This window comes from Rhamphochromis longiceps, linkage group LG16 (genome assembly GCF_057381845.1).
Source record: "Rhamphochromis longiceps isolate RC_006_pf linkage group LG16, R_longiceps_female_GT1.1, whole genome shotgun sequence".
Taxonomy (NCBI): domain Eukaryota; kingdom Metazoa; phylum Chordata; class Actinopteri; order Cichliformes; family Cichlidae; genus Rhamphochromis; species Rhamphochromis longiceps.
The window spans coordinates 12,004,724-12,018,586 of record NC_140572.1 but is presented as its reverse complement, the minus strand read 5'-3'; the positions used below and the strand labels follow the sequence as shown (position 1 = coordinate 12,018,586).

The window sequence follows — 13,863 nt, the reverse complement described above, 5'->3', positions numbered from 1 at the left end:
CTGTCCAGTTCTCCTAGACTAGCTATCTGTCTCCTGGAATCTCGTCCATGTGATTGAGATGGTGCACTCCAGTTTCTGTAGAAATGGGTAGCAGCAGGTTGTGGTGGCTGAAGGTGACATCAGGATGCTGTTGTAGAAATTGCTGCTTTTCACTTCATGACTGCAGTTTAAGTAGCTCATTGTGCTGTCATCTCTTACAGAGAAGTTTCACTGAAAACTGTGTTTAAAAAAAGAAAGAAAATCTAATAATTGAGCATACGTGACTATGTACTGTATCTAAACTCTCCTAAGAATGAGAATCTCTGCTACTGTCTGGCCTGTGTGCAGACCTACCGGTTACAGAAGTCTGCTAGCAGGTCCGTCTCTAAAGGCCACTTTATGAAATGTGCAGCACGGTATTCCCAAATGGCGCAGAAGGAAATTGGTGCAGCAGCCAGAAAATCCCTCTCATCGTTTCATAGTTGGACCTTTTCTGTTCCCGTTTCAGTACTCGTTTCGTACTCATCCAATTTTATTTATACAGCACCATATTACAACAACAGTCATATAAAAGTACCCAACAATTAGATGACCACCTTGGCAACGGTAGGAAGAGCGGCCATCTGCTGACCATCAACCATCAGGGGAGGAAGACGGGCAAAAAGACACTGTGGAAGAGAGCCAGAGATTAATACTACTGCTAATAATAAAAATAACAGTAATAATAAATTGCTGTTTTAAGTGTAATCAGTGTGTATTTGCCACACCGTTCATATTTGTGGTTTTTGTGGTGGTACTTGTCTACATACACTGATAATCAAAGTTTATATATTGTAGTGTAAAATGATTCTTAAAAGAGGCTTATTTTCTCAGTTGAGACTATTCTTTAATAATTTACCACCCCATATTTTGTAATAAAGAAACCTGGGAAACTGTGCCTTGATGAAGCTGCATGGCACGCAGGAATTAGTGGAATCGTGCTTTGGGTAAACAGAGTACTTGGTAATCATTTATTTCTAGTAATGAAAATATCAAAAATCGCCGGCCTCATCCTTTAAAAGAAGAAATATAAGATTCTGGAGCCAGGCCAAAATATCCCATTTAAATCTATAATTTACACCAAAAGTAGTGTGCAGCTGTTCAGCTTTTATCAGGCTGAAGACAGGAGTGGACTCAGTGCATCTGAGCTTTGTCTGAAGAGTGGGCGGGGAAATTGAGTTTTATTGATTTGGAGAACATAATGCTTCCCTTTGAGTCAAAGAGGGAAACTGTCATTCTGTGTGATGTGAGCAACAAAACTGGTCTGCATCACTGGCTTACACACACAATTGTAATCCTTTCATCCGTGCCCACTAACAACCACAGCTCCACAGACAAAACACATGAAAGGGAGGTCGTACTGCAGTGGTCACTCAGTGCTGGACAGCTACAGAGTGAAGAAATGTGCCTGTAGTTTGGCTGAAAACCAAACGAGACCCATGAAAAAACTGGATCTAAAAGATGCCTTAAACTCAGTTCAAGTTTAAGCAAGTCCAGTTAGCTCTGATGATTTGAGCCACATCTAAGCACTAAACAAAGACTTGGTGACAGCTCGTTTTGAAGCTTTTCTTTTAAAAAGCTGTACAAGCTACAGCACAGTTTCTGGCTTTCTCACTGTGATTTGTGTTTATCCAGTCAGGATTCTGCGTCATTGATCAGATGTGATGCAAAATGTGTCAAAATCCACAGTGGGAGAAGGGAATCTTATTTTTTATATGTAATTATATATATATATATATAGATAGATAGATAGATATATGAGATATAATTTCACCAAGTAGTTAAGTGCAGTTTCTTTTTTTGTCTGAAGTATCAGAACTTATGAATAACTGCAGTGCCCTTCCCATCCTTAAGAGTAGCTGCCTCTAATTTGGATCCAGCTGGATTCTTATCCCATGTCAGGGTTTTACTAGAAGAGCATTTATGAAAAGCTGTGACCGCTGCTGTCCTCAGCACTTCACAAACCTCTTAACAATCTCTGTGGTAACAATGGCACAGGCATTGTTGAGCCTTAAAGAGCACAAAATGTTCCGGAATAGCTTCATCTATCATTCAAGAACCGATCCAAAGCAACTGACAAAAACTTCAATGCTGTGATAGAAACTCAAAGAAAAGTGGCATATAAAGGACACACCAGCAGGGGGCAGTGGAGACCACAACATACGATGCTGTATTGCAAGCTCAGCAGCCTTAGAGCTGCAGAGCTTAAAGGCCACTGAACTGCCTAATAATTTGCCACATTAATGAGAAGTAAATGTCTAAACTCTGCTATTAACCCACAAGCTTCCTCCCTGCCACCGGCCTCGGCCGCCATACTGCTGTTTTAGACGTTACCTAGCCGTTTTTGCTGCATGATGTATGTGATGCTTTCAAATCCTAGATTGTATCCAGACCTCCAATCAAGGACAAAATGTCAGTGAAGGTAAGAGACAGATTTCCTCTGCCCCCCCAACTCCCCCAGAAATTAAAAAGAAAAAACACCTGTCAAACACTGCCTCCTCACTTTCCTCACACACTGTGGAAAAATATCAGCTGTGTGCATAGAAAAGTTTTAAAGCAGGATAACGACTTGTAGTTTGATCTAATGGACACATAAACAATGCCTGTGTTGTAATTACCAGAGAGTTGAGAGCCTCATTAATAGCCCAGCAGTGTCTGGGTTCATCTCACTACAGGAAGTCCTCTCAACAGTACACCCCACCCCGTGATCCCATGCCCCCTGAGAATCCACTGCTCATTACTCTAGGCCTAGTTGTCATGATATGCAAAACAAAGCACATCATCTAGACACATTTACGCCCCCCCCCCCCCCCCCCCCCCCCCGTCTGCGTCTCTCCCACCACGTCATTCAGCTTACATACTACCCGTCTAACATCTGTGCTTTTCACCGCAGATCTACGTGAGGGCCCAGTTTGAATATGACCCCTCCAAGGATGAGCTCATCCCCTGCAAGGAGGCCGGCATTCGCTTCCGTGTGGGCGACATCATCCAGATCATATCCAAGGATGATCACAATTGGTGGCAGGGCAAGCTGGAGAACACTAAAAATGGCACAGCCGGCCTCATCCCGTCACCAGAACTACAGGAGTGGTGAGAAGAGCTACGCAGTCTCTGATAGCATGATGGCAGGAAGATAAAAGTTCCCACTAAAAATTTAAAAAGAAAAAAATCCAGGACCAATACAGTAACTGTAAAGATGGAGATGTCACCCTGGTTTGTGAATTACTGTTTTTGAACTCTTTCGGAAGTCCACTTCTCCCTGCTTTATTGTGCACTCTAAACGGGATCATACTCTACAAAGTGGTGTATTGAAAATAACTTGTAACTAGCTACAGTGATCATCTACGCTTTGAGAAAGTTTTCACTAAGCTATTAGGAAAAAAATGCAGACATCTTAAAAACGCAGTCTATAAACCAATATTTCACAATATAAAAAGTAATTACCAGTTCCTCCAGCCCGATCTGTTTTTACTCCAGATTTCAGATTTCCGCTGCCCGTCTCTCTGCTTAGTTGTATTATCTGCACTTTGTTCTAGTTCTGTACCAGTTCGTCAGAGACTCTTTCCCCCCAACTTCGTGTTGCATCAAAACACAAGGAATTAAAAAAACAAGTTGGAGTTGTGTGTTTTCAAATAGCAGTTGGTAAAATGCTGGGAAGAGCCCCTGATTATTCTGATGGCAACATGGCTTTATTGTCTCTTTACAGCTAGAATGCTTCTGTCCAGCTTTAATTGTAAACTAAGTTCAGTTGTCTGTCTGTGTGGTAGGCGGGTGGCGTGTATAGCCATGGAGAAGACGAAGCAGGAGCAGCAGGCCAGCTGTACCTGGTTTGGCAAGAAGAAGAAGCAGTACAAAGACAAGTATTTGGCAAAGCACAACGCAGGTACGCAATGTACAATCACTCACATATCTGTATTCATTTATATGCATGTGCACACAAAGCAACAAGCTGCAGACTGTTTGCATGCATGCATCTGCTTTTTTTTTCCCCACCCTGTGTGTGCACACACTTTTCTCTCAGATTGTTTGTGCCGGGGAAACTTGTATGTAACAAGATCTTGTAATATTCATCTCAAGTAGCAGAGCCAGGAATGACAGGAAAAGCTGCCAGAGCAGCAGAAATCTTATATGAGCACAGAGGCAGTTGAGGGAGATGTGGGCAGCTTGTGGATACAGACTCTAGCAGATCTCTGCATTATTAGCCATATTTTTAAATGGCATTAGAGGATGTGCATGGGCATCTTTAGTACGCGTGTAATAAAGAGGTCCTGAAAGAGCATTATTAGCGGGGGAAATAATATCAGTTTAGACGGCATTTCCAGCCTTTTAATGATTGCAGTATCATTTTCTGCTCTGCAAATATATTATTTACCAACCACAAATTAACTGAGTCATAAGCTGTCTCTTCAGTGTGGCTGCCATCCTGCTGGGAAAAGTAGTCCTTATTCTGCTTTGCTGTGTCGAACAGAATACACAGTGTAGCAGCACATGAATCAGTTCTTCACACACTGCAGGCTCTGGTTAGCGTGATCCCCAGCTCACAGCAGAAGGACTACAGTCACCAGCTGCAGTCCGAGATGATGGAGCTGGAATGAGTCCAACCACAGGACACAATCCTCTGTCCTGAAGAAAGGAATAATGTCAACGACCACTACAATCAGGACTTCTGTAGCATGAAAGACACTGAGTGGCTAAACTTGCCTTTACGTAGCTTTAGTGTGTGACGTCAACAAGCAGCAAAAAAGAAACATCAAAAAGCATTTGCACAGTAAAAGATGAGAATAAATCCAATTTTAATTAAAAATAATAAGTCATATTTGTTCTAATCATGTGATCAGTCATGATCAGGTTGTTAGAGGTGAACAGGATCTGTTTGCTACACAGTGGAATTGTTTATTCTTGTCCTTTGATTTCAGAATGATCCGTTTAAAAAATATATTAAGTGATTTTAATATCGTGGCTATGAAGTAGTTACATAAGTTATTAGGGTGAAACAAGGGGGGCGTTTACAGTGTGGTGCACTGTGGCCTTCTCTGTCACTTCTGATCTCAAGTTTGTAGCTCAGGTAACTAGAACTTCACATCCCCCCCGTACAAACACGTGCATGTAGCCTCAGCTGTGATTGATTACATGTGGGAACTTGGTAGTCTATATTGAGAACCAGTCAGTGTCTACATGTCCATGTTGAGCTGAACAGAAGTCTAAAGAAGCTGCATGCTTATTATGATTTGTGTACTGCTCCTCTGGTTTTCTATGAACCACAGACTGAGCCCAGAGAGAGTCGAGTAGTAGTGTACTGAGTAATGAGGAAAATGTACTGCTAATTCATTCTTTATTGTATGTCACATCTGTGCAAACAGTTTGTCTCAAAGGATTATGGGATAAGATAAGTCATGCTGATAATGTAACCGAGGGTGCTATAGGGTGTGTGTGTGTGCGCACATACGTGTGTACAGTACAGTGTGTGTGCATCTGAAAATCCACTCTTGTGAGCATGTCTATAAATCCGTGCACTCGAACACCCTGAAGGACCAATATGAAGGACGGAGACACAGTATTTTCTGTCAGTGCCAATCAGAGCTCTTCTTGTGCTGTTGTCATTCCTTTGCTTCAAATTTGGCATTGAAAAGATCCTACCTTGCTTGCTTTTAGGCAGTAATGGGGACTAAAGTCATTTTGTGAAAGAAATGTGTTCTAAAGTTGACCTGAAGCTGCAAATTAACAGAGTAAAGATCTGTTTTTTCCCCTGTGAACAGTCTGTTTTTCAGGCATTTCTGTGCACAAAATGAGGACTTTGTTCCCATTCGCTTCCATTCAAATGGAATGTTTGGATGTTTTCTTTGAATGGACAGTATGAACAAAAACCGTCCAAGGTCCTTACAGGCACATGGACTTGTGAAGCCGTCCTGTGAAAGAAATTGTCTGAACAGTCCAAAGCATGTAACACACTAGTGAATGCATGGGACCCACAGTTATCTGCATGCCATCATTTAGTGATTAATTCAAAATAATCAAAACAGCGAGTCCGCTGTAACTCCATCCAACATTTTACTGATAACAGGTTCAACAGTGTGTAACCGTTTGGTCAGAACCACTACAGTCAAAAACAATTATTATTTTCATCCTCTGTCATTTGTTTTTGGTGGACTGCCCCACCTTACATACACATGCATAAAGCAAGCAGCAGCAAAACCCCCTGCAAACAACACACCATAGATATGTTGCTTAAATCACATACAGCATGACAATAAAAGCTTGGGGGGGTAGGTGGGGGTGGGGGGTTGCAGTAATAGTAGGCAAGCCAAAGCAGCCTAAATGGTGTATCCAAAATAATTAACCAGTTAGATCAGCTGATCTCTTGGGATCAGGGATGAGCTTCGCTCGGTTTCATGTTAGAGACCATGAGACTAAAGTGTCAGTCAGATGCGTTTCCGGTTATTTCCCAGGAATTGTTTTCCTTGTGAGGGAGCTATTCTCATGACAATCACTTCATCACATTTACAAAGACGGTCCGCATGGACTGACTTCAAGCTCTGCTAGTTTAGTCCATTGGATCACAAACTTTTTCCTGCTATGCTCCATTTCAGAAGCTGAAAAAACGCCACGTCCCTCAAATAGGTTGAATTTTAAGAAAAATAAAACTATGTGTGATGACACCACGAAGCTTAGTTTCTTACATATTTCTCCCTCCCTCACCATTTACACTCCATCAATGAGCCTGGCTTTATCACTGCCTAATCTAGAATCATTTTCACAGACAGTAGAGTAGAAGGCCCACATTCAACTATTACATTAAGTTAACATAAATGTTAGCAGAAGATATTCCTTGTTGTTAGTCCTGTGCTGTGTATCTCAATGAGATGGACATGCAGAGGTAGAAACTGCAATGGCACAGCTTTGACAATCAAACAGAAACATCAGACTGTTGATGGTTGAGCGAGAATTAACCTGACGCTGTATCCCCAATCAAACAGTCAGGCCAACGTTTCACAGGCAGAGCAACAGGTGCACAAAACATTAGCTTCACTGCCAACATCCAAAGACGCACTGAAATGCGGAGAAGCGTTCGTAACTGTCCCTTATAAATTCATATATCCTGAAATAATGAGCAACTCCTGAATTCCTGGAACTAGTAGCAATCACGTTATCATCAGCAACACATTTTTAAACATCTAGATATGGTAATCACTGCAGGTCCTGGAAAACACCCGATTGCACAATTCTGTGTGACTGCTTTATTATTATTTTATATAAATCGTCATCAATCATCATTTATAGCTGGAAAACGGGGTGACAGATTCCTGGGAAGTACCCACTGCTACCCCTCGGACAGCTGGAGGCAGATGCAGGATGCCTCCATAGTTGGATGCAGCCGGGCTCTGCTGCGCTGCTTGTGGTTGTTGGTGACCATCACCACCAACCACCCCCAACCCACACGTCACCAGTTAGTGTGAATAAACTCTCTAACAGCAACAACAACAGTATTCTGTCTGCATCCATCTCCGCTCGGCACCGTGTGCTGCTGCACAGCTGCCCAGATGTTGTATCTTGCTGTTTTGCGTTCTGTAATTCTGCTGTTGTAACCATGTTATGACCCCTGCTGTTCATCTCTCTCGCTTTCTCCTACTGAACGGCCTCTCTGCATGTAAGTAACAACCAGTGACAGCAACCAACTCCTCCTCTTTTCTCTCGCTCTCTTCTTCTTCTCTGATTAACTGTGTAGATTAGATCAGCTGTCACTGCCAGCGTTTCACTTTTGTTTCTGTTGACAAAAACAACAGAAGGCTGAGGCAAAACTGAAACCGTGTAGCTTACTCTGTGTGTTTTTAGACACTGCGTGCTGTGATGGTGACCCTAACCTGTCTTCTCATTCACGTTTGGTGTAGTGTGTTCATCTACGGGTCCACTAATGTAACCAGTCTTTTAATAACCTTTTCAGTCCAATATAATGTCGCTGTCACAGTCACCGTCAGTCTGTCAGTCTGAGCAGCAGCTGCTGACTTGTGGGTGTTATATTTCGCTTGTCAGCAGGCTGAGATGTTGGCTGCACAGAGGCTCATGTTTCAGAGGCAGAGAGCACGTAGCACAGTGAGCCGCTCAGCTTTAACACGCGATACGCTCTGCAGCCCAGACATTCTGCAATTTCCTTTATTTAGTCTACTTTCTATCTGAAAGTAAGCATAACAGGTGTCCTTTAAACCTCCACCAACAGCGAGTAAAAAGTAGAACTGAAAGCTCCGGTTCAGGTTGAACAGGTTTTTTGAAATATCCCAGTTTTCCTGTGTAGCTGCTGACTGAATGAGCAGCAGAATAAATGAGAAGCTGGCCTGCATTTAAAAAACCATCATGGAGAGATCAAAGCTTCTTTTAGAGATTCATTTGCATTTCAGCTTGACAATTATTATTCGAGCTGGGCAGTGGATCTGTCTCTCTGAACCCAACTCTAGTTATTCCCACCCACTGTTTCCTCATCAGGCCTTTTTTCACTGAGATTTTTAATCTGCTTTGGTTTGTCTTCACCTCGTAGTTAGCGGATGTGTTAGATATTCTCTAGCCTCCTTGCTTCCCTTACACTCTAGTTTTCTAGCTGTTTTTATCCCACACAGTTCTCTGCACATCCTCCTAATCTGCATCTGTCTCTGGCGTCTCTCGTCTCCAGTGTTTGACCAACTAGACCTTGTCACATATGAGGAGGTTGTGAAGCTTCCTGCCTTCAAGAGGAAAACGCTAGTTTTGTTAGGTGAGTAACACCAAGTGCAGCAGCAGGACACTAGAACAGCTGCCGTGGCCTCGCTGACCGTCTGTGTTTGTCTTTGTCAGGCGCTCATGGAGTGGGCAGGAGACATATTAAGAACACACTTATAACCAAACTCCCTGACAGATTCGCCTACCCCATCCCACGTAAGACGCACAATCGACAGTCTTTACGAGCGCTGCTGTGCATGTAGGGAGGTGTAATTCTCTCACTTCCTGTGTCTGATCCTGTGTGCTCACAGACACAACCAGACCTCCAAAGAAGGATGAGGAGAACGGCAAGAACTACTACTTCGTTTCCCATGACCAGATGATGCAGGACATCAGCAACAATGAGTACCTGGAGTATGGCAGCCACGAGGATGCCATGTACGGGACGCGCCTGGAAACCATTCGCAAGATCCACCAGCAGGGGCTCATCGCCATACTGGACGTTGAACCTCAGGTGCGTGCTTATGTGAGGGCACCAAGTCTTCATGCATGGAGTATGTAAGGACACTGAACCCTAACATGTGTTTTCATCAGGCCTTAAAGGTCCTGCGGACGGCCGAGTTTGCCCCGTACGTCGTGTTCATCGCTGCACCAACCATCACACCAGGCATTAATGAGGTAGGAAAATGACTGACGCACTCAGCACAAGGCTGGTGATGTTCTCCATCTCTCCTGATGTTCATTAAACAACCAAACCTGACTCTACTGTACTTTGAAATGAGCATAACAAATCAACTTCAAAGACAAACTGCATATTTTATTTTTAGACTGCAGGAGACTAGCTTTGCTTAATTTATATTTCCAAATAATCATTATACATGTCTTATATTTTTATACTGTTGAAAAAAATTAAAGGAACACTTTGTAATGGGACTCTCAGTATCGGGGGGGGAGACTGGCTAATGTGTCCATAACTAAAAGATGCCATATGGAGGGCTGAAAGTCAAGGTGAAAAAATAATCCGGCAGGTTAGTTCATTTAGCTGAATTTCATTGCACCAACTCTAGATGTTACTGAGTGGTTTGCCACACATGTTTGTATGCATGTCTGATGACGCTGCACATGCTTCTAATGAGTGATGGATGGTGTCCTGGGGGCTTTCCTCCCAGACCTGGACCAGGGCATCACTGAGCTCCTGGTCTGGATAGATATGGCCCAAAAAGTCTGAGTTACAACCTGGTAGCTTCAGATGGACCAAAACATTATGTCCCAGAGTTTATATTGGATTTAGGTCAGGCAAGTGTGGGGGCCAGTCAATGGCATCAGTACCTTCATCCTCCAGGAACTACCTGCATCATCTTGTTGCATTAGGCTGGGCATCATCACCGTACGGCCTTAGGAAGTCTGTTTCTGATTGTTTAGCCAGAGCATTGCCCTGCTGAGGGTTATGTTGTAGCTCTGGAAGTGCTCATCCTGTTCCTCCCTGTACAGAGGAGCAGATAGTGGTCCTGCTGAAGGCCCTGTTCAGCTCTCCTGGAGTTAACTGCCTGTCTCCTTGAATCTCCTCCATGTTCTTGAAACCGTGCCTTGAGATGCAGCAAGCCTTCTGTCACTGACACATATTGATGTGCCATCCTGGAGGATTTGGATTACCTGTGTAATGTGTCTGTAGGGTCCAGGTGACCTCCACCGTACAGGTGGAGGACACCTGATACCTGGACCCTACCTGGACCCCTACCCTACCACCTGGATACCATTCCTGTTTTGGGATTGTCTCATTCTTGCCCCTATACTGTATCTGTTGTTAAGACCAAGCAGCTGAAACTGATAACAACCCGCTCTGCTAGTTAACTCACCAGGTCAATATCCAACAAGTTTGACTGACCTGATGCTGCACTCTGATTAAAAAGTGTTCCTGTAATTTTTTGACGTGTGTGCGTGCGTGCGTGCGTGCGTGCGTGCGTGCGTGCGTGCGTGTGTGTTAAAGGAAATTCATAATAAGTCACCTTTTGAAATTGTGTGCCACTGATTTCACCCAACTGTGAGACATGTTACTGTGTATGTCTGAGCTGTGTGTAATACCTGAATTATGCTTCAGGAAATCTACATCTTCCTTTAACATAACCAGAAACCGCTCTCAACCCTACATCCTGACCTTCCATGTAACCTGTCTTAAAAGGGTTCCCGGTTATGTTGTAAGTTAGGACTTAGATTTCCTGCTGAAGTCTGAATCAGGCTTGAGGTTTGAGTTCGCATGCTGCTCCTCACTCGTCTCTGCACTCGTCTTTTTGTTTGTTTTGCACGCTGCATGTGTTTGTTTGCATGGCACTCCGCTCAGATGCCCAGGTGGTGTCGAACACTGCCAGTAAGTAAGACCTGACAGAGCAGATGCTTTAGTGTGTGTGTGTGTGTGTGTGTGTGTGTGTGTGTGTGTGTGTGTGTGTGTGTGTGTGTGTGTGTGTGTGTGTGTGTGTGTGTGTGTGTGTGTTCCATGATTCTAGTGATAAGTTCTGCCAACTGTGTTTTACTGTTTTCTTCCTCCTCTGCTGGCTGTAGGCCAACACGCTGTGTGACACAGCCATCTTGCAGGTTGAGTGCATCACTGTGGGTCTAACACGGTGAAACGCGTACAGTTCAGTGTGGAGCCTGTTCAGTGCTGTAGCAGACACAGGGTTGGGCTTTAAAGTTGGCGGGCAGTCTGGTCTGCTGTGCTAACTTCCTGTTCCATATTTTAGTCAGCCTTTCAAGCCAGAAAACCATCTATGGCCAATTCATTAGGTTCTCTGAGTTTAATCTAACACAGTATATAAAACCTTGTTTCAGGAGGGATGCAATGCAATGCACTGTAACTTTGGAAATGTTCTGAGTATGAAGGTAAAAATCTACTAAATATACTCGTGAATTTTTTGCTCCTGTCCCTAACTGAGCCTCAGCATTTTCCAATTAATGAGCTCTAAAAAGATCTTAACGTGGCAGTGTATCGTGAGCCTGCAGTGGAGGCTCCTCTCACTGATATCTTTAAATGTTGTGGATAAAATTATGGAAACTGAAAATGAGATGGTTAGTTTTAGGTATAAGAACCTAAAAATGTGGAAAATCCTGTGATAGACTTTACATCCCACAGTGTGTAGGGCCCTAAGGATTTCTTTTTTTTTTTTTTTTGGTCCTGTCTTGCTTTCACCTTTTTTGTCATTTTCACTCCTCCTGCTCCTCCTTCAGGACGAGTCACTCCAGCGGCTGCAGAAAGAGTCGGAGATCCTGCAGAAGACCTACGCACACTATTTCGACCAGACCATCATCAACAACGAGATTGATGAGACCATCAGGCACCTGGAGGAGGCCATTGACCTGGTGTGCACCACCAGTCAGTGGGTCCCTGTGTCCTGGGTGTACTGACCCGTAACATCTCATCCGCCTTCGCGCTCTCTCCCCCTCTTCCACTTCCCGCCAGCAACACCTCGGCTGTCTTGCCCTCTTCATAACTACAACACCGACACAGAAGACTCTAATAACAGAAGCCGACAGGGCAGCCCTCTCTACACTGCACTCGATCGGAACCGACTCAGCGTACTGTGAAAGCGTAACAGCATTCAAGCGTCGGACTCTTGCCCTCGCAGATGACCTAGTCTCATAGTGTTGTATAAAAACAGAGTAAAAGTGAATATTGTCATGTCTGTACTAGCTAGGAGGCAACATTTTGTAGATGTTTGTTTTAAAGAGACAGTACTGCGTCCCGTCCTCTCATGTTGGTGCACCTGCAGTAACCCTCCCATCACGGCTGTTGGAGGACACTGTCTGCAGATGCAGTAAAAGCACACACACTGCAATGTCTTTCATCTGTAGATGTTTTTTGTTTTGTTTTTCCCCTCTCCAGCTGTTAGTGCAGTCACACGCACCTTTGGACTACCGGGTACTGTCTCTTCTAAATAAATCCATAAATGGTTTTAGAGATTTGAATGAGGTTATCATGCATGTGGACATTTGCAAGCTTCCATGCTGTCAGTCAGTGTTCCCCGTGTCCCTCTGTAAACCCTCCGAGAATTAAAAGAAGGCAAAATATATATATTACCAGAAAGAAATTAAAAAAAAGAAAACATTCCAGCTCTTTGGAAAAGTGAACTCAACCAAAAGGAAAACAAAAATGTTAAAAATAAACCAAGAGTGACTGAGCCAGATGTTGACTTGACACCTATGCACATCCCTTGCATTTCAGGTGATGTTTCTAAATTTCTAGAATTATCGACCATGTAAGTGAGATGTGTTTGTATTTAAAAAAAGAAAAAAGAAAAAAAAAGGAAGAAATCTAATAAAAGTTTTGATTTTTTTTTTTCTCTTTTTGATTTATCGTACACCTAGTTCAGCATTTGCCATTTCCAAACTGTGATGTCCAAGAGTGTGTTTCAATCCAGTTTAAAAAGCAGCGATAGATGAGATCTGTCTTGAAACTGTAACCGTGTGCGAAGCAAGTGCAAGTGCACGCTTTACTTTGTGCAGAGCTGACGGCTTCAGAGGATGAGGAGGCCGTGCGTGCCGCTGAATAACCACATACAGTATATGAATATGACTGCCCCTCGGGTGTAAATGACTCCACAATGATGCAGGTTCTTCGGTATGAACAGTTTTTTTTTTTAAAATATATTTCCTTTTATGTGTTGGAAAATTAAACTTGAAGTGTCTCTTCATTGCGTTCTTTTTGCAGCGTCACATGAAAAGCATCTCTTCTAAAATCTGGCAAAGACCTGCTCAGGGTGGTGCTGGTCACGCTGTACGTGTATCATTTAGTATTAAAAGCCACAAAAATGCACTAATGTGTGACGTTCACTCAGAGATGGAGAAAGATGTAAGGAAGGGGTGAGAAATTGTTTTCATAGATGGGGACTTCTCACAAAGTGATGGTCGATAAGCTGGAAAATCAAAGGTCATATGTAATGAAAAAATGGATATTCAAATTTAATAATAATAATCTTCAGTTTCAGTTGCCAGCTTTATGCTGGGTTAGAGGCTGGAAGATAGCCATGATAACTCTAGTGTCTGCTCATATATTGGGGAATGTGGCTCTTTGCCAAAAAGCAGTAAACCTCGGAGCACTCACAGCACCAGCAGCCTGTCCAATTCAATTCAATTTTATTTGTATAGCACCAAATCACAACAAAAGTCGCC

At 43.3% G+C, this 13,863-nt stretch overlaps 1 protein-coding gene across 11 annotated transcripts in view; it reads left to right on the top strand.

Moving 5' to 3' along the window:
- caska (calcium/calmodulin-dependent serine protein kinase a) overlaps positions 1 to 13,431 on the top strand; it is a 174,554-nt gene extending 161,123 nt beyond the window's left edge. For 4 of the 11 annotated variants that reach the window (XM_085383536.1, XM_085383533.1, XM_085383535.1 and 1 more), the window contains 7 exons: positions 2,912 to 3,108; positions 3,786 to 3,901; positions 8,678 to 8,758; positions 8,839 to 8,919; positions 9,015 to 9,217; positions 9,298 to 9,381; positions 11,923 to 13,431. In XM_085383536.1, the coding sequence (XP_085239662.1) occupies positions 2,912 to 3,108; positions 3,786 to 3,901; positions 8,678 to 8,758; positions 8,839 to 8,919; positions 9,015 to 9,217; positions 9,298 to 9,381; positions 11,923 to 12,099 (939 nt within the window). In that variant the 3' untranslated portion in view covers positions 12,100 to 13,431. Of the gene's footprint in view, positions 1 to 2,398; positions 2,441 to 2,911; positions 3,109 to 3,785; positions 3,902 to 8,677; positions 8,759 to 8,838; positions 8,920 to 9,014; positions 9,218 to 9,297; positions 9,382 to 11,922 lie in introns of all 11 variants that reach the window. The other 7 variants (XM_085383532.1, XM_085383530.1, XM_085383531.1 and 4 more) reach the window with 4 other exon arrangements.
- Positions 13,432 to 13,863: the final 432 nt, after the last annotated feature.